General features: G+C 44.4%; 1 protein-coding gene across 1 annotated transcript in view; it reads left to right on the top strand.

The window, feature by feature from the left end:
- LOC310791924 (NLR family CARD domain-containing protein 3-like) overlaps positions 1–24317 on the top strand; it is a 36477-nt gene that overhangs the window by 5909 nt on the left and 6251 nt on the right. Inside the window, exons 4-5 of the mRNA XM_083653607.1 lie at positions 1099–1269; positions 4790–4836. Coding sequence (XP_083509733.1) covers positions 1099–1269; positions 4790–4836 — 218 coding nt within the window. The remainder of the gene's footprint in view (positions 1–1098; positions 1270–4789; positions 4837–24317) is intronic.

Below are 24317 nucleotides of genomic sequence, written 5' to 3'. Positions count from 1 at the left end.
AAAGATCATAGGTGATCCACTGCACCCCCTATGGTCTGAGCATGCACTCTTACCTTCAGGGCGAAGGTACTGTATGCCCAGGATGAAAACTAAACGAGGCATTACATCCTTCGTCCCACGCAGCATTCAGCTGCTTAACAAGCTTTAGCTCATAGCTTGATTTCTTAGCACTTTGAATTTGCACCTTGCACCTTGTGCCTTATTGATCATGCAATTTTATGCTTTTTTATGATGTATGTATTTTATGCTTATATATTTTTATTTTTATATGTTGTGCTTTATGTGTGCCTGTGTTCTTTTTGGGCATAACAAATTCCCTGAGGGGCAATAAAGGTTTCATAAAGGTTTCATTCATTCATTCATTCATTCATTCATTCACATACATACATACATACATAAAAATAATAATTTAATCTGAATGAGAGAAATCCTCACTAGATATTCGCTCAGCCGAGCATCAACCCATCGCCAGATCAGGCAGACAGGTTACAGCGCAGATGACATGGGTGAACTGGTTCCCTCAAAGGCAGATGGCTGAGGGGGAACTATACACACTATTATAATTACTATTTACTATAATTACTATTTTCCAAATCTCTAAATGGATGAAAAATGATCCGTTGTATTTGAGCAGTTTAGTAGCCTAATTTAACCTTTAGAATATTGTTTTGTCCCTGGAATAATCTTTTATTTTCTTTGTCTCTTTCTATCTCTCTCTCTGATATTAGCAAGTGGTAATTTGGCTCCATTAATTTGGTAAAAAATAAAACAAAACCCTCTCTCAGAAAACAGGGGAGGGAGGAGGAGAAGACAGAGCAGAACGCTATACAACGTTTCACAAGCTCAAAATATATTTGGCTCTTTATTGCTTCCATAATACTGGGGCTGGGCGATACGGTTGAAATCAATATCACGATAGTCACAGGGGTCAGTTCAGTCACTATGGTTCATGTAATCAAAGTCACATTTAGTAATCCAATTACCATATTATCATATGTGTACTTACCTGTGTGTGTGTGTGTGTGTGTGTGTGTGTGTGTGTGTGTGTGTGTGTGTGTGTGTGTGTGTGTGTGTGTGTGTGTGTGTGTGTGTGTGTAGGCTGTCAGGCTGTCTGCTCACAGAGAAAGGCTGTGCTTCTCTGGCCTCAGCTCTGAGCTCCAACCCCTCCCATCTGAGAGAGCTGGACCTGAGCTACAATCATCCAGGAGCCTCAGGAGAGCTGCTCTCGGCTGTACTGGAGGATCCACACTGGAGACTGGACTCTCTCAGGTATTGAGAGTTAACGTCTGCTAGAATGCTGAGAGTCACTCCGTCGCTCCATCCCTCTCTCTCTCTCCATGCATCCGAGTCCATGCCGACTCCAGAAACTAGTTTAAACAGAAGTACTCGTCCGTGGTGTCCGTAGTTACACCTCCACTCGGGAGTATATGGAGTGGCTTCTTCAGCTCGCGCACCCCAGGAAATTGACCTACCTAGCCTATAGGAAAATCATGTCGTATAATTTTGTGCACAGAATGGCTCCAATGAGACTGGCACTGGAAGCAACTCTAAGATCAAGGTGACACAGTAATTTACACATCATAACATGTAGACATTTGATTCCATCCCTATCATAATTGCAATCAGGTTTAAAGGGGTATGCTGATTTTAAAATACACCTTCAAAAATAAAAGACTCGATATCTTTCTTTTTTCTTTTTAAATCTGCATAGGTATATGACATTCTATATCAGGCCTTTTCGACTGGTGGCCCGGGGGCCAAATCCGGCGCGCCAATCAAGTCACAATGGCCCGCAGACCAGTTCTGAGGGGGGGAGAAATAAAAATATCCTCTCTCTCTCCCTCTCTGCCCCCTCTCTCTCCTCTCTCTTTCCCCTCTCTCGACGACACAGAGGCTTCATCAGCAGATACAAATCAAGTCATGTTTCTGTTTCTCATCTGTGGATTGATTTTGATGTGTAATTATTTTTTAATTTATGTTTCTGATGGACCATGAGGCTATGATTAGGCTAGTTTTGCAATGTAGTAAAATCTAAGATTTTACTGTGGTGGCGCTGATGATAATAATAGAGCGGACATGTATAGTTGAATATGCTTGTGTACATTAGTGTCTTTCCCAATTCCCCCCAAGGTTGATCACATTCCCCAGGGTGGCTGGTTAATCAGCTAGCTATGGTACTAGCTAGCTAGCAACTCGTCTGTTAACAAGCAAGCTAACAATTACCTAATATTTGCCAAAACAGTCGCAAGGTACCCACCCTATGAGCCACAGGGCCAGTTTCGTAGCCCCAGGACAGCACCCCCAGCCTCCCTCTACCCGCCCTGTGACCTGCATGGTTGGCCTCAGAGACCCAACAGCCCCCTCACCCCCACCCACCCTCCAGCCCGCTTCTACCCTGACTTAGAGGCCCCTTCTCCAGGGGAGACTACCCACCTTCCATGTATCTGCCCAACTGCATACGCATACCCACTATTATGCACCCCTCCCCAGGCTACACACAGACGCCCGCCCCACCAGGACCTTGTGCCCCTGGTATTCCAATCTAAATGTTGTGGTCCTGGTACTACTACCATCCTCCAGGGACCTACGTTACCCACTGGTCAAATCTTGCTGGCACACTTAACACGTTCACTGCCGTGGACGAGATATCTCGTCTTAAAAAAAAAAACGGTTGACTGCCGTTGACGAGATATCTCGTCTTAAAAAAAAAAAAAAAATTGACGGTGGGACGTGGATCTAACACTTTTACATCTCCTATATAAATATGGGAGCCCCCGAACGTGTACAACCCATTCCACCGACCCACTAAGTGGCGACAGTGCTCTCCAGAGTAGAAAAAGCCGAGCCAAAACTGCAGGGGAAAGCGCGAGGAAACCATTCTCATACTGTAAAATGGATTGGCGAAAACGGTTTCGCTTTCGCGCTGACGCACAACGGTGGCGCACAACGGTGGGGCGTTCCAAAAATAGACTGGGTGCACACTTTGAAAACACGCAGCATAAATAAGCCCAGAATCGCAAAAGCTTCATCAAAGCTCTCAACCGAAACCCCAAGAAACGAGCGAGCCCATCCAGACTCGCCCGACGAGGGGCAGCCAGGCAGCAGCCAGGCAGCAGCAACTCGCTTGTGACAGACCCGCTGCAGAGCCAAGGAGGGCGGAGGAGAACGCCCACGGAGGGAGGAGTTTGAAGGAGAGGGGGGTTTCCTGCTGTTATGGAGGAAATTACTGTTCAAAACTATTGTTTAGATGTCTGACGTCTTACTGATGCGAAAAATAAATGGTTAAAGTGACTGTTCTATCGAATTTCACAAAAAGCCATTTTTCTCAGCCTAAATTTTCAGACGCTGAAACCATGCTGTATTCAAGTGCTAATGCCTACATAACTACTAACTCTACAAACTAACTCTTTTAGACAGAGAAAGCACACATTCTATTAGTTCTTTTGAGATATTTTGTGTTCACAAAATCTTAGCAGAAAAGAATCCTCGGCTCTTGAAAGATGAGCCAGAATCCTCAAAAAAAACCTTTGGCAGAAGCTACCTACAGTAAAAAAAAAACGCCTGGCAGTGAATGTGTTAAAGGAGAATTTTACACCCTGGACCTTAAATATGATTTTTAAGTCACCCTGACAACTTCGGTTTGATTAGCATCAGCAGAAACGATAATCAGTTTTGAACTGCGACCTGAAAATGAAGAAAACGGGGCATGTGAAATGCCTGTATTTATGTCTTGTAAAAAGCTTATTTTCCGACGCACATCGGCTCATATGCTTATTATATCAGAGAGAGAACGAGATAAGAGCGATCTAACGTACCTCCGTGCTGCCGGCAGCCTGCTCTGTTTGCTGTCCGTCAAATAGATAGCAGCTCCCGATGTATTCCCGGCCGCTGCTTGTAATCCATATATGACGTTATTCCATATGGACGGCCATTGAATTCAAGTGAATCGTCCATAATCTTGAAATCAGATAAATATGTGCTAGGCTAGGCAGGCTAAGCTACACAACAAACTGGATGCAAGTCAACTACCACCGTATTACCAAACAGAAGAAGAAAATAAGTACATCCGGGGCACTAATGGCTTATTTCTGAAGGAGTAGGTGTAGAAATTGTATCCGGTCTGAGAATGTACATTTGGCAGTCTGAGACTGTACATCGTGGGCAGGGAGCTGGGCTCTCCGGCTCTGCAGTTTGATGTATCTCGTAAGAAGTGGTTTTAGATTGTCTACGCCCCCGCAGAAGATAGCATAATGCCAGGATTTAAGGTGGCACGCCTGATTTTAGCTGGCCACAGCCAAATCTGCACCACCAGTCTGGAGCGCATCTTGAGGCATGGCTGCACAGGCCCCGAATTGGCAGCTGCGAGGGGTGGAAAATATCAGATGATGACCTGGGCAGTCGCAAACGCTGTTTTGCGCAGCTTGACAAAGGTGGACGATCGGGCACTGGATCATTATCAGCCCTGTTTGGGAGAGCGAAGACCAAGTTCAAGATGGAACTCGACAAAGCTAAAACTTTGGTGTAGTTCAGTGTGATTTCCCCACATTCGGTATGATTCTTGGTTGAGAGTAATAGACCTAGGACATATTCAAATTATTTTTTTATCAGAGCCTCAAAAGTAGTACTCTTCACTCTGCCATTTTGGATCCCCCCACCGCAGCGCATTGTCCTGTCTTGTCTAAGGTAAAATGCAAATGAAATAGAGTCACATGATTAAATGTTTCATTTCCTCTTGAATGTTTCCATCATCAAAGCGAATCTGCTCATCTGACTTTGTTTCTTCCTCCAGTGTGGACCATGATGGAGTGCAGTGGTTGAAACCAGGTCTGAAAAAATGTAAGTTTGTATTTAGTTTGATTCATGAAAACAAATTAACACATTCAAGTGAGGACTATCTATACCTTACAAAGCATTTATAAATGAGATTAAATACAATTGTTAAATACATTATAAATTAGCTTATTAACCAGGAATAAAACCTTTATAACTGTGTTCATTAATTACTCACCGATTGAATCATGTGATAACAGTCAAATCGGTCGGAGTGACACCCACAGGGAGAGAGATGAGGAGGATGAGGCTGCAGTCAGAGAAATATGCGAGCCAGAGAGGAGTTATTTCACATGGCGTGCTCTAAGTAGAGGACAGTACAGCAGACAGCGAAAACACTGTTTTGTGTCATTGTTAAGCGTGATGCGAATTTGAAGCGCCACTCTGAGACGAAGCACATTTTAATAATTTATTTATGTCCACATAAATACAAGTATGTATGTAGTATTAGGGCCATGCATGATGAAGGAAAAAAATTACATTAGGAAAAAAAGATAGTTTCCAATGACAGGAGGGGGTGGAATAGTTTCCATTTCAAGAATAAAGTCAAAATGTTGAGATTAAAGTTGAAATTTCGTGAATAAAGTTGAAATCCTGTAACGAGAATAAAGATGAAATGCTGAGAATAAAGTCTAAGGACCCTGTCTTCGTATGGCACTATTGTTTGCGCTGCCGTTTGCGCGCCTCTTATTGCTATCTTCCCAGCGTCTTAAGCTATCGTCTGCCTCCACCATCCAGTTTTGCGCTGGGATCTAAGCGCAGAAACAGGTGTAGGCGTGGCCCAGGCGTGTCTGTGGGCCTCTAGCCTATCATCTCCCTCCCGCAAGTGTCATTTTGCGCTCTGGCAAAGATACCGTCAGTATGTTCCGAGCGCAAAGAGAGGTTTGGGCGTTGACCGTGCCAAAATAGGCCTTCCAGCGCAATGTTTTGGAATGGCCTTGGGTGCTCTCAATTTTAACGCCACCAAATAGCTGGTCTTAACGCAAAAAACCCCACTACGCCATGCGTACGCCTGAGCGCAGACAGTATTCTCCGGACAGTGCAGGAAATCCTTGCTTGGATACATTTATGCACGGCATGGATGTCTCTCTCTCTCTCCAACACCTCGCGCCTGCACACACTCTTCTCTCCTCGGAATGCCACGTTGATTTTCAACTATAGCCTACATTGCAGAAAAAACACCTTGATTTAAAAATGCGAATTTGTTTGTCATGGTTTTATTAGACTACATAATTCCCAACCATACAGTTTGTGGTGTGAGGTAGCAGTAGATTGCTGCGGCCCTCTCTGACCCCCCCCCCCCCCCCCTCGCTCTCTCTCTCTCCTCCTCTCTATTTTCTCTCTCTCTCTGTTTCTCTGCTTGCTCTCAGCAAGAAAGAAGAGCTTGTCACAGACGTGATGGCGGTGACGCTGTGTGGCTTTTAAGGGGAGTGATCTCACCTTGTGAATCCTGTTATGGGCATAAACACGCCTATGGAGGTTTGCGCCGAGATGACGTGAAGCGCAATGGGCCGACACGCCCACAATTAGGGCTTTGTGCGGTGCTATTCCAGCGCAAAACGGGCGCTAACGCAAAATTACCGCCGTTGCGAAGATAGGGCCCTTCATGTCAATAACAAAAAAGTCAACTCCATCAAAACAAGTTAGGAGAGCAACCGCCTTAAAGGGAAGCTGCCTGACCGTGTCAGTCAGTGGTATCCTTGGAATGTGAACGTGAGTTTCTGAATTGTTGCAACTGTATTCTTAGCTGTAAGCTGCTGTATCATATCAATAACGTAAATACCATCAATGCAACCATTGATGGCAATGCCATATGGCTTCAGTTTATCGTACCCAACCATATGCCAGAGCGCATTGGGACCTTTGCAGCGTCAATGCCTGTCTCAGACGCCGCACCCGCCTGTCCTCCACATGTCAGGATCAATCAACTTGATCAATTGTCTTACTGTAGCCTATCTTGTGATACAACATAGCCTCTCTGTATTGCACACAGATGAATTAGTGAAATTTTACTTCAGAATCGGTTTTAGGAAATCCTCTCTTTTAGCGCATAAACACAGCGTGTTGAAGTAGCCTAGGACTTTGAAACGTTTGTGCCGAAAATTGCGGCTGTTCAGAAGGAGAAACTTGGAGGAGGTGGCCGCATTCTTGCAAACTGAAATAGCTGGAAATGTACAGATGCAAGGGTGTGCCGTGCAATACAGAGAGGCTATGTTGTATCACAAGATTACAGTAAGACAGTGATTCCCAAACTGTGGGACGTGGCCCCCTTTTTTTTTTTCTCGTTTTTGGACAAATACAATCTAACAAATGGACTGTACTTGAGTAGAACGGTTGAATAATACACTAACAAATAGGGATGGCTATCGCATCTTTTCATGCCATGTCTTTATTTTTTTGCACCAAATTATGGAGATTAGTGTCGATAAGAGTATCGATAAGTATTGGTATCGATAACCAGTACCGATACCGGAACTGATATCGATAAAATCCAAACGATACCCATCCATACTAACAAACTAGGTTAGACCACCCAAATCAGTGTTTTTATTTCACTATACATCCTGGAACTTGGCGTTAATGGCGTTAGCATACTCCATCCACATACATGAAACGGTTAGCATTTGAGCTACAGTAATGCATTGCAACATTGTAACAGCAACATTACTAATGTGATTTGGGTGATGCACCCCAGCCTGCGAGCTTTCAAACCATGTCAGGCTAATTTGTAACTACTGACTATCGTGTTCATGTGATAATAGTTTGCAGTTATCTCCCAGGCTTTTTATTATCTAACGATAGTCACAGCTGCTGTAACTATCGTTAGATAAAAAGCCTGGGAGATAACACTAGCCCGGTCATCTTACAAAAATGTCGGTGCAAACATTACACGTAGGCTGTATCTTGATAAAACAACTCAACAACGACATTACCACCGAGAATTATGGCATTTCGTAACAACGTTAGCAATGTTATAATATAATATAATAATAATAATAATATGGCTTGACCGCACCAGCACGGCTACTGACTATCGATAGTTAGCAACAACAATTGTGTTAGGCTCCAAAACGGAAATCCATAAAATGACATTTAAACTAAGATAATACAATGGTTATCGTCATTTCTACATCGATATTAACAAGGAAATACTTACATTTGTAGGGATGTCCCATTTGAAAGTCACAAGATAGCCCTTAACACTTAGTTTTGAGGGCTACTAAGATTGAGGGTTGAGCTTAAGGGTTAAGATTGAGGGTTAAGAAAATATTTGGGATTGGGCAGACAGACAGGCAAACAGATAGATAGACAGACAGGCAGGCAGGCAGACAGACAGACAGACAGACAGACAGACAGACAGACAGACAGACAGACAGGCTGTAGTGGAGAGAACAATGGACTAGGTGCTAGTTAGGGGGTTGTCACCAAGTTAAAACAGGCACCACTTAAAGCCTCCAGGTATGAGGAATAAAGAGCTGAGAGAAGATGGTGTTTCTGTCTTTCTTTACTGGCACTGTGCAGCAACACATACAGGTTGCGAGTTTGGAATAGTTGTGAACAGGTGTGGATAGTTGTGGATAGTTGTGAACAGTTGTGGGTAGTTGTGGTTTTCCTATACAGAAAGAATAACAAAAATACAATGAGTGAAACCAAACATAAATAAATCCCATTAATATCCCCATCTGCAGAAATATACCATTACCAATCTATAAACATTAATTGCAACAGGATGAAATCAAATGGCTACAATTATACTCCCTTTACTATTACAGAGCCAGAAATAAACGCCATTCACCTATTAACAGGTTTCTACAAACATAATTAGCTTTTATAACTCACGTTTTACCATCGACCTATATAAAGATGGACGCCATTTCAGGTCCCGTTTAGTGAAGCCGCTGCATGTTAGATCGCTGCCCTGACGGCTGAATCCAGTATTAGGTCACAAGGCCCGCCTCCCCATGTTAGTGGATGGGAAAATCACAACCGAAATAATCACAGTATACGTCAGATAATTTTTTTCCAAAGGTGGTTTGTATCATTTTAGATAGTCATTATCATGCTAATGCCTGTGCAAGTGGTCATTTTTCTGATCAGTTTGTTTTTAAGTAGTTATTTGACATATAAAAAGGGATAAAAATGGATGATTGACAGCTGTGGCAGCCAGTCTCAAGCCGTCATTGGCTGGACAGGCTCTGCACATTATAGATCTATCGTCATAGACAACACACACTGCTTCATGTTATCTAACGCTCCCTGGAAGTCGGGTGGCTCATGTTGGCTGTGCTGGCTACCAGACATCAATGGACCCCAATAAAAAGAACATTGTTTTGAGGAATGAAAACAAATGTTTTGTGCGCGAGGAATTAACGTTGGTTGGGGACTGAAGTAAGTTCAGAAAATATGTGTTTTATGAGTTACTCCAGCTACGTTATAGGTATACAATGGTTTTAACACGTTCACTGCCGTGGACGAGTTAACTCGTCAAAAAAACAACGGTTGACTGCCGTGGACGAGTTAACTCGTCAAAAAAAAAAGCGTGAGGAAGCCATTCTCATACTGTAGAATGGTTTGATGAAAACGCTTTCGCGCTGGCGCACAACGGTGGCGCACAACGGTGGGGGGTTCCAAAAATAGACTGGGTGCAACACACTTTGAAACACGCAGCATAAAGCCCAGAATCGCATGCAGATACATCCCAGCTCTCAACCGAAAGCCCAAGAAACGAACGAGCCCCATCCACACTCGCCCGACGAGGGGCCGCCAGGGAGGGAGGCAGCACAGACAGGCAGCAGAAACTCGCTTGTGACACAGGCTGCAGCCACCAGAGACACACCCACGGAGGGAGGAGTTTGAAGGAGAGGGGGGTGGGGGTGCTGTTATGGAGGAAATTACTGTTCAGAACTATTGTTTAGATGTCTGATGTCTTACTGATGCCAAAAATAAATGGTTAAAGTGACTGTTCTATCGAATTTCACAAAAAGGCATTTTTCTCAGCTTTCATTTTCAGACGCTGAAACCATGCTGTACTCAACTGCTAATGCCTACATAACTACTAACTCTACAAACTAACTCTTTTAGACAGAGAAAGCACACATTCTATTAGTTCTTTTGAGATATTTTGTGTTCACAAAGTCCTAGCAGAAAATAATCCTCGGCTCTTGAAAGATGAGCCAGAAACCTCAAAAAAACCCTTGGCAGAAGCTACCTACAGTATTGAAAAAACGGTTGGCAGTGAATGTGTTAACATGCAGGCTAGCATTAGCGTTAGCTGCTTGCGCTAGTCAGCTGTTTTTCATATTACTATAACTTAACAACCGATAACTATAGCTGGAATAACACAATAATAGACACATATTTTCAGAACTGACCAGGTTGTCCAACTGACAGGAAATGTGTTTTATAACGTTAACTCCCGTCCCGGGTATAAGATGAGATGAGGCCTAGTAGTACACAACCACCATTAGCTCATCGCTAACGAGTTAGCATGACATACAAACAGACGTTTTATTTTTTTGTACTTCTAGCCGCTTTTCGTCAACTGCAGCTGCCAAACATTTCAACACCTGGTTGTGACGCCAGGTGTATCGCCCCTGGGAGAGACTGACCTTACACCCTGACAGTACATGCCTCAGTGTACATACACTAGAACACAACGGGCAGGCACCATCCTCGCCCAACCACTGATTTAAGTTCTGGGGAGATGGCAGCACATCATAAGTAGCCCCTAGAATAAATCTAATTCATAAAGTTAATCAAAATGCCACGGAAACATTAGGCTAGCTTAGTCAACACAGCAATCCCCCCCAGTGAGGCTGAGGGTGAGTGAGTGGCCTGACTCCACTTCCGGCCCGGGCTGAGAGCGCTGAGAGCACTCAGCAATCAGCAGCAGCCCTGAGGTCTGAAATCTCCGACAACCAAAATCAGATTTTCGTACAGGCGTCATTTTGATAAACTGATCTCATAGTGGGACTCTTCCTGGTTACTTTTGGCGAGACAAAAAATATTACAACTTAACTCATTGAGTGCCAAGGACGAGTATGTTCGTCAATTCAAATACTAACGTAGAGTGCCAAGGACGAGTATGTTCGTCAATTGCGTTTTTTGACGGTGGGACGTGGATCAAAGCCTCTTACATCTCCTATAAAAATATGGGCGCTATTGAATGTGTATAACCTATTTTACAGACCCATTAGGTGACGACAGTGCTCTCCAGATTAGAGAAAGGTCAGGAAACAGCACACCCGCGCCCACAACTGAGCCTCTCTGTCTCTGCTGTATAGTTTCTCCACACGATTAGCCGCCAGAAAAGCAGCACCCGACGCCGAAGGGCCAAACCATTCTCAGCAGTCCGGTTTGGCTTTTCCGTGTCGCGCTGGGAGCCGGCGCACAAAAACGGAGCACTCCGAAAATAGACCTGGGTGCGTGAGGCTGTGTGTTAGTGTGGGGAGGAGTTTGCAGCTGAGGGGGGTGGGGCAGGCAGGGCACCACACAACTACACCACGTCACTACATCAGAAAATATTAGCTTCAGACTCATGTCTGCTTGAAATGCTTAATTTCACAAAAGGCGGAATATCTCAGCTTCTAATTTGAAACGCTGAAATTTGCTGAAAACAACCTATCTTCTCCGGCTCATAACTAAAGAACGGAAAATGAATATAACTAACAATAAACTTTTTTTTGCTGATGATACTGTAACGTTCCTGGTAACTCATGAGGCAGAGGCTTCTTGCTGGTACAGGGTTCTTTATTATCAGTTAGTTATATTACAACTCTCAGCGGTTGTCACGCTCATAGCTAGCAGCATTCCCTCTAGGCAGTATCTGGAGACTGACCGCGCATGCTCAGTCTCCCCCGGAAGTATCCCCAACAGCATAGTGTTCCCCAATAACACTCCCACACATCAGTTCCTATCTGTAGTCGAGACACTACCATTGCTCACCACTGTATGTGTAACACTGATTCGCTACATACTCCCCGCCCAACAATAAGGTCAACGCCCACGTTGATACCACATCACACATCCCCCTGTACCAAAACACACCCAACATCTTTTCTTTGCTTTTTAGCAGCTTCTTTGTTTTTTAACCACATTTTATGTCACCACATTTTATGTTTCAATCTCAGTCTTCTCCCCCATCTTTCCTCCCCCACAATATCTCATGCCATGCACATCATTTACTTTTTTTGTTACAACATTTCCAACCACCATCTCCTCCTTTTTTTTTTTTTTTTTTTTTAAATATAACTCAAAGTTCTCGAAGTGTCCTGGAGCCTTTGGCTCTCTCCGTGGCCGTGTTAGTCTCTGTGAATCTGCCTGTGGGGCTGATCCCACCTGCAGTGTCTCTGGGGCTTCAAGTCCCTGAGTGGTGGCCGCCCGGTCATGGCCGGACGCCCCTCTCTGTGGAAACAGATTCCTTCTTTCAGCATGTCTAGGTGAAACCGCTGGGCGGCCGAGATCTGGGGGAAGGGTGCACCCCCCCCCGGTATGGGGCCAACCTGTCTCGGTGGAGTACCTTCGTGGCATCTGCACTCGGTACACCACCTCCCCCATTCTCTCCATGACCCTGCATGGGCCTGTCCAGTGACAGTCCAGTTTAGGGCTACGCCCTTTTTTTCTCCGGGGTGTGTACACCCAGACCAACTCCTCCCCCTGGAAATGGTTTCCCTTTGCCCTCACGTCATAGTTCCTTTTTTGTTTCATGCCCGCTTTCTCCAGCTGGTCCCGAGCGAAGTTGTGAGCGGACTCTAATCGATCTTGTAGCCTCCTGGCATACTCTCGCCCCGGGGGCGCGTCCAGTGCATCTGGTGGTTTGCCGAACGCCATTTCTGCTGGTGTCCGCAGTTCTCGGCCCAACATGAGCAGAGCGGGTGTGCAGGAGGTGGACTCTTGTGTGGCAGATCTGTAGGCCATGAGGATGAGAGGCAGGTGTGTGTCCCAGTCTTTTTGGTGCTCCTCAGTGAGGATGGCCAACTGCTTTTTCAGCTCCTGATTGAATCTTTCTACTAGGCCATCGCTCTGGGGGTGCAATGCTGTGGTCCGTGTCTTTTTAATGTTCAGTTTCTCGCACATGGTGGCGAACACTCGTGACTCAAAGTTTCTTCCTTGGTCACTGTGTAGGGTCTCTGGTGCTCCGAACCTACTGAACATGCCTGTTACTAGTGCGTCGACCACCGTCCCCGCCTCCTGGTCGGGCAGTGCGTATGCCTCTGGCCATTTTGTGAAATAGTCCATGGCGGCCAGGACGTATCGATGTCCACTGTCTGAGCGTGGGAAAGGTCCCATCACGTCTACTGCTACCCTCTCCATGGGGGCTCCTGCTGCTAGCTGTTGGAGCGGGGCGCGAGACTGGTCTAACGGACCTTTGTACGCTGCGCAGAGGTCGCAGCGTCGACAGAAGTCCTGTACGTCTCTCCTCATCCTCCCCCAATAAAAGCCTTGTCTGATGCGACGGAGGGTTTTGCTTACCCCAAAGTGCCCAGCCCCTACAGTTCCATGGCAACTCCTGCACACCTCCTCCCTCAGCGTCGTCGGCACTACTTTCCGCCACTTATTTTCTCCTGTCGCTGGCTCCTTCCAGGACTTCATCAGCACTCCGCTGCTCAATCTCAGGGTGTCGAACCCTGCCCACAGCCCTTTGGTTGTGTCGGTGGCCCCTGCCACCTCCTCCCAGAGCGGCTTCTGGCCCTCTTCTACCCATTGCAGTACTGGCGACAGCTCCCTGTTGTTTTCTTGGTGGCCCCTCCAATCTGCTGCCTCTGCCATCCGCAGCGTAGCAAGCCGGAAAAGGTGGGAATGGTCAGCTCATTCATAAAAAAATGACAGGGGAAATCACCTCATGTATCAAGAAAGTGCACGAGTGATAGTAAAAAAAGTAGCCTATACAATCATGACTGCGCAGGGACGCCAGGAGGAATGCTCCATGCGGTTAGGCTTTATGCTCAAACGATGTTGACATTAGGTAAAATTAACGGATATAATAATAAGCTTCAGAGGGCTATAGCTGTCTGTGGCGAGTTGGTCTGATGATATTCCCCCTCGAAATCAGCTCTGTGCATTCCCTTACAAAAACTACTAACGTTAAGTAGTCATGTGCATTTATAGCCTATACTATTCCCCCGACGAACGTTATGCAGACTGGAGCTGTTTGATATGCGGGCGGTCGTGTATCGTTTCAATTTTAGTAGGACACCATATCGATCTGCCCGCCCACCATGCGAGTGCACCTATCATCCCTGCTCAGCGGACTAGGAGAAGGAGGGAAGTCTTGGGTGTTGAATGATTTCGTTCATCATACAGTAGCGTAGGCTACACAAACCTATGAAAATATTAATTTGGGCTAGGAGGAGCAGGAAATCCCTCCGCTCGCCTTTCAATCCGGGAGCGGGGGATTTCACCTGAAAGTACACCACAGCACGGGATTGTGGCCGTGCTGCTTGGCTCTGTGTGAAAGCAATTTCTGTGGCGAGGGTGCGAGCTTTGCGGGACTCCTAAACGGCAATTTTTGCGCGATCTGTGTGTGAAAGAGCCTAGTGAAAACACTGTTTTTACATGTTGGCTCTTCCCACGGAGGGCAGTTCAAAACCAGTATGTCTCGTTGTTAAGCATGATGCGAATTTGAAGCGCCTCTCTGCGACGAAGCACATTTGAATAATTTATGTCCACATAAATACAAGTATGTACGACGAGTATTAGGGCCATGCATGATGGGGGAAAATTACAGGAGGGATTTATTTTTCCAATGACAGGAGGGGGTCGGGGTAGTTTCCATTTAGAGAAAAAAGTCAAAATTTCATGAAAAAAGTCAACATTTCTGTATTAAGAACCAGTCAGAAGAAAAAATAATCAGAGGAGGAAGTTGTTTCCCCCCCCTTCCATTTCAAGAATAAAGTCGAAATGTTGAGATTAAAGTCAAAATTTAATTTAATTTGAATAAAGTTGAAATACTGTAATGAGAATGAAGATGAAATGCTGAGAATAAAGTTGAAATGTCAACAACAAAAAAGTAAACTCCATCAAAACAACAAGTTAGGAGAGCGATTGCCTTACAGGAAGCTGCCTGACAGTGTGTACATACAGCTCAGTCTCTGACTCAGTCAGTGGTATCCTGTGAATGTGAGTTTCTGAAGTGTTGCAACTGTATTCGTAGCTGTAAGCTGCTGTATCATAAATAACGTAAAGACCATCACTGCAACCATTGATGGCAATGCATATGGCTTCAGTTTATTGTCCCCAACCATATGCCAGAGGCGCATTGGGACCTTTGCAGTGACAATGCCTGTCTCAGACGCCGCACCCGCCTGTCCTCGACATGTCAGGATTAATCAACTTGATCAATTGTCTTACTGTAGCCTATTTGTGATACAACATAGCCTCTCTGTATTGCACACAGATTAATTAGTGAAATTGTACTTCAGAATCGGTTTTAGTAACAAGGAAATCTTCCCACTTTCAGCGCATAAACACAGCGTGTTAAAGTAGCCTAGGACTTTGAAAATTGCGGCTGTTCAGAAGGAGAAACTTGGAGGAGGTGGCCGCATTCTTGCAAACTGAAATAGCTGGAAATGGATAGATGCAAGGGTGTGCCCAAACTGTGGCCATGGCCCACTGGTGGGCCGCAGAGGAACTGCAGGTGGGCCGCCAGGAGCTTTTTTTTTTTTTTTGCGTTTTTGAACAAATACAAAGTAATAAACTGACTGTACTGTACTAGAACGTTTGAATAATACACTAACAAATAGGGTTGTGTATCAAGCACCGGTATTATTTGGTACCGGTGCCTGATTGGTCGGTAACAGGAGTACCTGGACGTTCAGTGCTGCTATCAGTATTTTATTTTCTCTTATTCATTTTTTTACCGTCCCTAATGATGACGAAGCAGCACCAGGCGTTTGATGGTGCGTGTTTACACTCCTGTCCTGTCACTAGTACGATTGATTGATTGATTGATTGATTTCTTTATTTACGTGTCACACACCAATGGTGCCCAGCCCCGTATGGGCTTATGAGACACAAAAAAAACGGATGCAAAACTGTGGTTTACAGAAATTCAGCTTCCATATTTCAGAATGCAAGATAGCAAACAAAAGGACAGACGGTGTCATATAGAAAAATAGAACATTGGTTACAAACCTATACAAACAGCATATTGTTTCTTCTTTCCCACGCATTACTAATAAATTGAGCTATATCAAAAACTCTCTTATTAAAGAAAAATTCAAGTCTAGGCACATCCTGTAACCAAAAAGCTTCAGGGTGAACCACAAACACTTTTTCATACATTGAATGTCTCAGGTCATCATACAGAGTACGCATGCGGCAGCCGACAGGTTTAAAAGATTTCAAACATCAGTAGGCTAGCTTAATATATTTGGAAGAAAACACATGTAGCGAATCACACAACAACAGAGATTGATAAAGCGAGCGACTACCCTGTGATTCACAGAGAAATCTCCACCTAGCGTTGCACAAACGTCACGGTGCTTTGCTGAACCTGATGAACCTGACCTATTTTCTGACAGTCACAGGATATTAAGTGGACTTCACTTTGCCAACTCTGGAGAACAACAAACAGCGACGGTGTTCACTTTACCTGTCACGTTACGTTAGCTTGAACGCAGCTAACGCTACTAGACTGAGTCATCCGTTCAGACAAAGTTGGTCCACAAACTCCACGTAACATAACTCCATCGCGCTGGTTTGTTTCATAATCCTTTGAAAACGGGTGTGATTTATCCAGACTCGATGAAGAAAACGTTTTGCAAATGAAAATATGCCACAGTAAAGAGATGTATTGCAGGCAACTTTGAGTGTCAAGTTTCAATTGAAGTGTGCAAAGCATTCTGGGTGTTGTAGTATGATTCCCCCTTAAATGGGGAAAACAACAGCTGTTTTCTCTGGTCAAAGGGCTCCAATTAACACATTCAGTGCCAAGGACGTCTGTGGACGTCCTAAAAAAAAGTAACGAGGAGTGCCAAGGACGTCTGTGGACGTCCTAAAATCATAATTCATATTATTCCATAATTCTGCTGTTTAAGGTCATACCTAGCCAGTGAGCATGAATCCCTTCAAGGGATCACACGGCGCCACCTTAAACATCGTCACAGGAGCTGCTCCACCCACCTCAGGTCCTTTACTTTGTACAGGAGACAGCGGAGAAAGTGGAAACCGATGCATGCTTTCTGCCATCGCCGTATATATTGCTCTGCCTACAGCGGAGAGTGGGCTCGGCTGCATCCGCGCTCACAACTGAGCTCTTATGCTTCTATCTATCTCCACACGATTTCCTAGAAAGCCAGCATCCGAAGCCGAACGGCCATGCCTTTTCATTCAGTCGCGTTTGCCCATCAAGGAAATGATGCGCGCTGGGATCTGTCCGGGGCAAAAACGAGAAAACAAACTCTGTGCGTGTGGGAGGAGCCCGCAGCTCAGAGGTGGAGAGGGGAGAGGGGGGAGGGGGGGGGGGGGAGAAGGGTGTGTGACACACAGGCTGCACAGAAACCACACCACACGCCACCACATCAGAAAACACCAGCCAGAGTCAGTGAATGTGCTCGAAATTAGAGTGCAAAAGGTATTCATAAAAGGGCCTATATCTTGGAAAGTAAAAAAAAACGACAGAAAACCCTTGAAAGTGCACTTTTTTGAGAGGCTGTAATTTCATAATGGAACTGTCTAGAAACAAAATTTCTTCTTTGGAAGAAGCAGGAGTGTTCAATGTTTCATTAAAGTCCAGCCCCGTTAATATAGCCATAATAGAAAAAATTCTATAGCTGTTTTCAACTGAATGGAAGTGAATCTGGCACAGGCTCCAGACAATTTTACTGAAGCGCTGTGGCACTCAATGTGTTAAAAAATAATAATTGCAAATTTCTACCACATACAGTAGGTGGCCTAGGTTTAATAAATCATCATATTCACAGCGGTGAAATAGGCCTTCTCAGGAATTTTACTTGTAATAAGTAATAACCAAATAACTGGTGAATCTATTCGCATCTTTTCATGCCATGTCTTTATTTTTTTGCACCAAATTATGGAGATTAGTATCGATAAGAGTATGATAAGTATTGGTATCGATAACCAGTACCGATACCGGAACTGGTATCGATAAAATCCAAACGATACCCATCCCTACTAACAAACTACGTTAGACCACCCAAATCAGTGTTTTTATTTCACTATACATCCTGGAACTTGGTGTTAATGGCGTTAGCATACTCCCTCCACATACATGAAACGGTTAGCATTTGAGCTACAGTAATGTATTGCAACATTACTATTCTGATTTGGGTGATGTACCCCAGCCTGCGAGCTTCCAAACCATGTCAGGCTAATTTGAATTCAATCTAGTTAAAAGCAAAGAAAATTGCAGTGCATTGTTTGGAGAGTAGGAAGTGAAATGCGTGTGCATTTTTTTTTCAAAATCACCTGTCAAATCCCACTTTAACCCCTGTGCACGCAAATATTTCTGATGAGTAAGGGAGAGAAAATGTTGGCAACCTGGCTTTTGGGTATTTCGCAGATTTTTGTATTATTAATTAATGGATTATTAATTTGCCGTATGCCCATGTTCACATGCTCTGTTAATGAAATAAAAAAACATATAATATAAAAAACATAGGCTATAGGGAAATACATCATCTTAGTAGCGTGTGCTGATCAAAGTTGTGAGGGTTGGGTGGGCCCTGGAAGATTTTCAGATTTCAAAGTGGGCCGTGGTATTCTTAAGTTTGGGAACCCCTGCAGTAAGACAATTGATCAAGTTGATTGATCCTGACATGTGGAGGACAGGCGGACGTTGTCACTGCAAAGGTCCCAATGCGCTCTGGCGTATGGTTGGATACAATATAAACTGAAGCCATAGGCATTGCCATCAATGGTTGCATTGATGGTCTTTACGTTATTGATATGATACAGCAGCTTACAGCTACGAATACAGTTGCAACACTTCAGAAACTCACGTTCACATTCCAAGGATACCACCGGTTTTGATGGAGTTGACTTTTTGTTGTTGACATTTCGACTTTATTCTCAGCATTTCGTCTTCGTTCTCATTACAGTATTTCAACTTTATTCATTAAATTTCAACTTTAATCTCAACATTTCGCCTTTATTCTTGAAAAATGAAAGGGGAAAATCGGAAAATCGGACAAACTGTTCTCGAGATAAACTGCTTTTTGTGTTTGCCAGTAGGTGGTGTCACATGCCAAGTCTGTGTGTGTGTGTGTGTGTGTGTGTGTGTGTGTGTGTGTGTGTGTGTGTGTGTGTGTGTGAGGGGGGGGGTGGTATCATTCGGCCGGGGCCTTCGACTTTCGTGACACAAAACATGACAGGCAGACAGACAGACAGATAGACAGGCAGACAGACAGACAGGGTGAATCCCAATTCCCACCTTAACCCTCAATCTTAACCCTCAGTCTCAAAAATCCACGCTCCTGCGCAGTGCTAGTGCTGTCCTGATTCTCAGAGTGTTAAGTTAAGGGTGGACTTTAAGGGCTGTATGGCCCTCGGTTTTAAAGGTCCCAATTCGTGCAGCTGTAACCTCTTAAAAACGTGTGTCTCTGGTCCATAAAACATGATTCTGGATTAATTTGTTGAAATTATAGCAACCCCGTTTGTTGTGACGGAGTTCTCACGGTCTCATGGTCTGTTTCTATAATATATTCAGAACTAACAGTTCAGATTAGCGTCCCTGGACCAGCACGCTAGGTTGTGTCCACAACTAACGTTAGCAACGAGCTATCGCTAACTTAAAACAGGACATCTCAAAATGCCTAGATTTACCGAATGCGAATGCACCTCCGCAGTTGCTGGATCACGTACAGTTGGCGTCGCTCCAGCTAGAAGTGTTAATTTTGTGGCTAAACCTTGATTGTACTGCCCCAGATTGTTGAAACATTCTGGGCTGAAATGGTTAGCACAGACCAACAGGTCATGAGGAATCTCGCGCAGGGAACAGCTTGCAATGGTACACAATAGACAAAATGGCGCAGGTAGCTTGTGTGAGAGAGACCGCGCGCAGTATGCTTAAGGAGCCGCGTGACGTAACACGAAACCGTCTTGGAGAACAGAGTGTAAGGGGCGTGGCTTGAAGGAGACCTGCAGGGGGAAGCTGGATAGAGACAAATTCAACTCTGACAGTTCTGAGGTTGTGACCACTCATTACAGGGAGGGATGACAGCAGCATATATGCATTTAGAAGTAAAAACAGCTTTTGCACGGAATGGGACCTTTAAGATTTTCCAGGACCACCCTTGGCGGTGAGTGCGATCCCAGAATCCCTTGCGTGTCATCAGCTAGATCCATTCAGATGGAAGATGGCGGCGAAAGGAGGAAAGAAGCAGCCCTACAAATGTAAGTATTTCCTTGTTAATAGAGATGTACAAATTACGATAACCATTGTATTATCTTAGTTTAATGTCATTTTATGGATTTCCGTTTTGGAGCCTAACAACAATTGTTGTTGCTAGCAATCGATAGTCAGTAGTCAGTGGTGTGGTCAAGCCATTATTATTATTATTATATTATATTTAAGCAATATAGCATGAGAGCTAGTGTGTTGTGGCAAATATATCCCGCTGATCAGTTGTTATCCCACGAGGCCGCAGGCCGAGTGGGATAACAACTGATCAGCGGGATATATGCCACAACACACGCTGCTCGAGTGCTATATTGCTTTTATAAAACAGTTTCCAAGTATGATAATATAAATATAATAATAATACTATAAGTCCGACTGGCATGGTATTCTGATAGAGTCAGTTGAAACACTACTGTAAGGCGGGACCTCTAGCAAGAAGATAGACGTGCGGGTGATTTGATTGGATCGTTCTGGAGACTGAAGTTGACATTGGCCAATCCTGGCGCTTGCTGAGAAGCTGAGAGCTTTCTGGAAAGCCCGACAGGCAGCTCGAGCGCAGCGCTGCATTCTCAGCGCTTGCTGAGAAGCTGAGTGCTTTCTGCAAAGCCCGACACCAACTAACGTTACGGGCAGGGCTGTAGTGGTGGCTAAACGCACGTAAACGGCGTTTACGTACCTTTTTCAATCCTCTGCAGCGTTTAGGCACCTTTTAAGATCGTTTACTCACATGTTTAAATCGTTTATGCACACTTATTATTGCACGAGTTTTAACACGTTCGCGTAAACTCCGTTGATGCGGAGACCACGCCAAGCACGTCACACACCAAAAGAAAAGAAAAAAGATTACTCATGGGCATGGCACTGACCAGGATCTCCGCGAACCGTAGCCTATTTTTGTGGAGCGCTCCGCGGGAAAGGTACACGGCCCCGGTCACGTTGGTGCCTTTATCGAGCTGTGCTTGCCTGCCCAGACAGCGCTCCCTTCAAACAACTTAACGGTGCCATTGTGCCAGCGATGCGCAATGCGCATTTGGAGAGCTGAACATAGGTAAGGTTGGTTAAAAATGTGTGTCCGGAGTGGGGAAAATCATATAGGCTCACCGTTTTACAACTGAAGAGTGAATCACTGGTGTAAGAAACATGATTGATTTCCCTCTGATCAAGTAAAGTTTGTAACATTAGGTGCGTGCAAGTCGACTTGAATAGTCCAGGTGCTACTGTATAAAGCCAATATAATACGACCATGTTGAAAACTATCGAGAAACATACTGGTGTTTGTTGTGCCGAGATCTGTATAAATAAATATTGGCTGACTAAAATTTAGTGGCCAGAGTGGCAGAACCACTTTTATTTCCATGTACAGTATGTTGTCTACCTATCCTTGCCCAATGTGTTTGTGGACAGTTTGAATTATATATTGGTATTCAAGAATCACAGATTCAATCTGTCTACATACTTTTAGCTATAAAGCTGAAGCTGACAATCACAGGTACAGTGTGTGTGAGAGAGAGAACTATATTACTCTTCAAACTGTATATACTAGGTTCATACAAGGTCCTTTAAAGTAGGCTACCTACTGTATAATTTAACTTTTCATACCTGGAGAAATTCAACAAATGTTCATTAAATACATTTTATATTGATTGTTTAGGCCTAATTATTTGTAAAGTCACAACACATTAGAGATGTGTGTAGTTCATTTTGCTCTCAAATGCACCAGGTTGATGAATTTTACTTTAAAATGTAAAAAAAAAAATCTTCCGGGGGAGAATCCCCCCGGACCCCCCTTGAGGGGCAAGGCCCATCCCATAGCCAGCTACTTTTTCTATCTGGCTGGCTACTCAGAAATGTGGGGGAACCCCCTGATATACCTTATAGGGCTATATGATTCAGATTAAAGCAGCTACGAGCAACTTTTTCGATTGTTATTAAACAGTATAAATTTAATATCAATGCATCACATCTTACCTCTAATAGTCGACGAGACCAAAGCCGTGTGTATCTGAGATTGCTCCCTTAGGTGATTATTAAGTCTATAGTCTGTCTAAACTCGCGCCAACAGGGGGCTCTCTAGCGACCGGACCGGGTAAACCGGAAGTGAAACGCGGAAGTGAAACGCGGAAGTGAAACGCGGAAGTGAAACGCAGCTGCCTTTTTACGCCGTTTGCGCTGCCTAGCAACATAACATAAACAATGTGAACGCCACGCATACTCGCGGGAACATCTCTCGTTATATTCTAACAGGTTTTTTGGAAGTTATTTTGTGGTTATGGCCGAAGTGGCTGCTGCAAACCGTTTCATTTCAATTCCTGATCTGCCCTGGCTACAGACACACTAACACTGGCCGATTCACTCGGGGTTCAAGCGAGACTACTCTGCGTTGGTATCGTCGACTATTAGAGGTAAGATGTGATGCATTGATATTAAATTTATACTGTTTAATAACAATCGAAAAAGTTGCTCGTAGCTGCTTTAAGTTGTTCTATATACTCTCATATTTTGTCTTGTATATCGGTCACGGAAGCTTATTTATCCGCCGTTATAACACTGCCGGTGCCGCGTGAGAAAGCTGCCTCGAGTCAAAAGTATAGTTTACCCACTTTTTTTTTTTACCACTACAGCACTGGTTATGGGGTTAAATGCGGGGTTAAATGCGGAGTTAACAGCCTTTTTTTTGCAAAGAAGACATTAGCCCGCATCTATTCTTGTACAAAACATAATTTTCTGCGAAGTATTAGTAAAGTTATAAGCGAAGATCAATTCACAAGAATCTGACAGCTGTCTCCGCCATTTGTTTTTTTTGAGGTAACCAAAGGCTTTTAGTAAGAGAGTTGCCATGGCAACTCAATAACCCATGGCCATGGGTTATTGGAGTGGGTTACTGGATTTATACAATGGCTGTGAACCAATCAGATTGCTTGATTTGAGAGAGCCGTTTTATAATATACTATAACATTGCTAACGTTGTTACGAAATGCCTTGTTGAGTTGTTTTATCAAGATACAGCCTACCTGTAATGTTTGCGCCGACAAAAAGCCTGGGAGATAACTGCAAAGTAAGAACATGAACACGGTACTCAGTAGTTACAACATCCAGCAGTGCCACTAACATGTTTCAGTTTAACTGGTGACCGTGTTAACTCTGTCATAGCGGCTCTGCTGGATGTTGTTAGCCCGGTCATCTTACAAAAATGTCGGTGCAAACATTACACGTAGGCTGTATCTTGATAAAACAACTCAACAACGACATTACCACCGAGAATTATGGCATTTCGTAACATTAGCAATGTTATAATATAATATAATAATAATATGGTTTGACCGCACCAGCACGGCTACTGACTATCGATAGTTAGCAACAACAATTGTGTTAGGCTCCAAAACGGAAATCCATAAAATGACATTTAAACTAAGATAATACAATGGTTATCGTCATTTCTAGATCGATATTAACAAGGAAATACTTACATTTGTAGGGATGTCCCATTTGCAAGTCGCAAGATAGCCCTTAACACTTAGTTTTGAGGGCTACTAAGATTGAGGGTTGAGCTTAAGGGTTAAGATTGAGGGTTAAGAAAAGATTTGGGATTGGGCAGACAGACAGGCAGACAGATAGATAGACAGACAGACAGACAGACAGGCAGATAGACGGGCAGACAGACAGACAGGCAGACAGACAGACAGACAGGCAGGCAGACAGACAGACAGGCAGGCAGACAGACAGGCAGACAGACAGACAGGCAGGCAGGCAGGCAGACAGACAGACAGACAGACAGACAGGCAGGCAGGCAGGCAGACAGACAGACAGGCAGGCAGACAGACAGGCAGGCAGACAGACAGGCAGGCAGACAGACAGACAGACACACAGACAGACAGACAGACAGACAGGCAGGCAGGCAGGCAGACAGACAGACAGGCGGACAGACAGACAGACAGACAGACAGACAGACAGACAGGCAGACAGGCAGACAGACAGATAGACAGGCTGTAGTGGAGAGAACAATGGACTAGGTGCTAGTTAGGGATTTGTCACCAAGTTCACGTCGGTGTGTCGGCCAGGACACCACTTAAAGCCTCCAGGTATGAGGAATAAAGAGCTGAGAGAAGATGGTGTTTCTGTCTTTCTT

The sequence above is a fragment of the Poromitra crassiceps genome (genome assembly GCF_964638095.1).
Source record: "Poromitra crassiceps genome assembly, chromosome: 17".
NCBI classification, from domain to species: domain Eukaryota; kingdom Metazoa; phylum Chordata; class Actinopteri; order Beryciformes; family Melamphaidae; genus Poromitra; species Poromitra crassiceps.
This window is presented reverse-complemented; position numbering and strand designations above follow the sequence as displayed.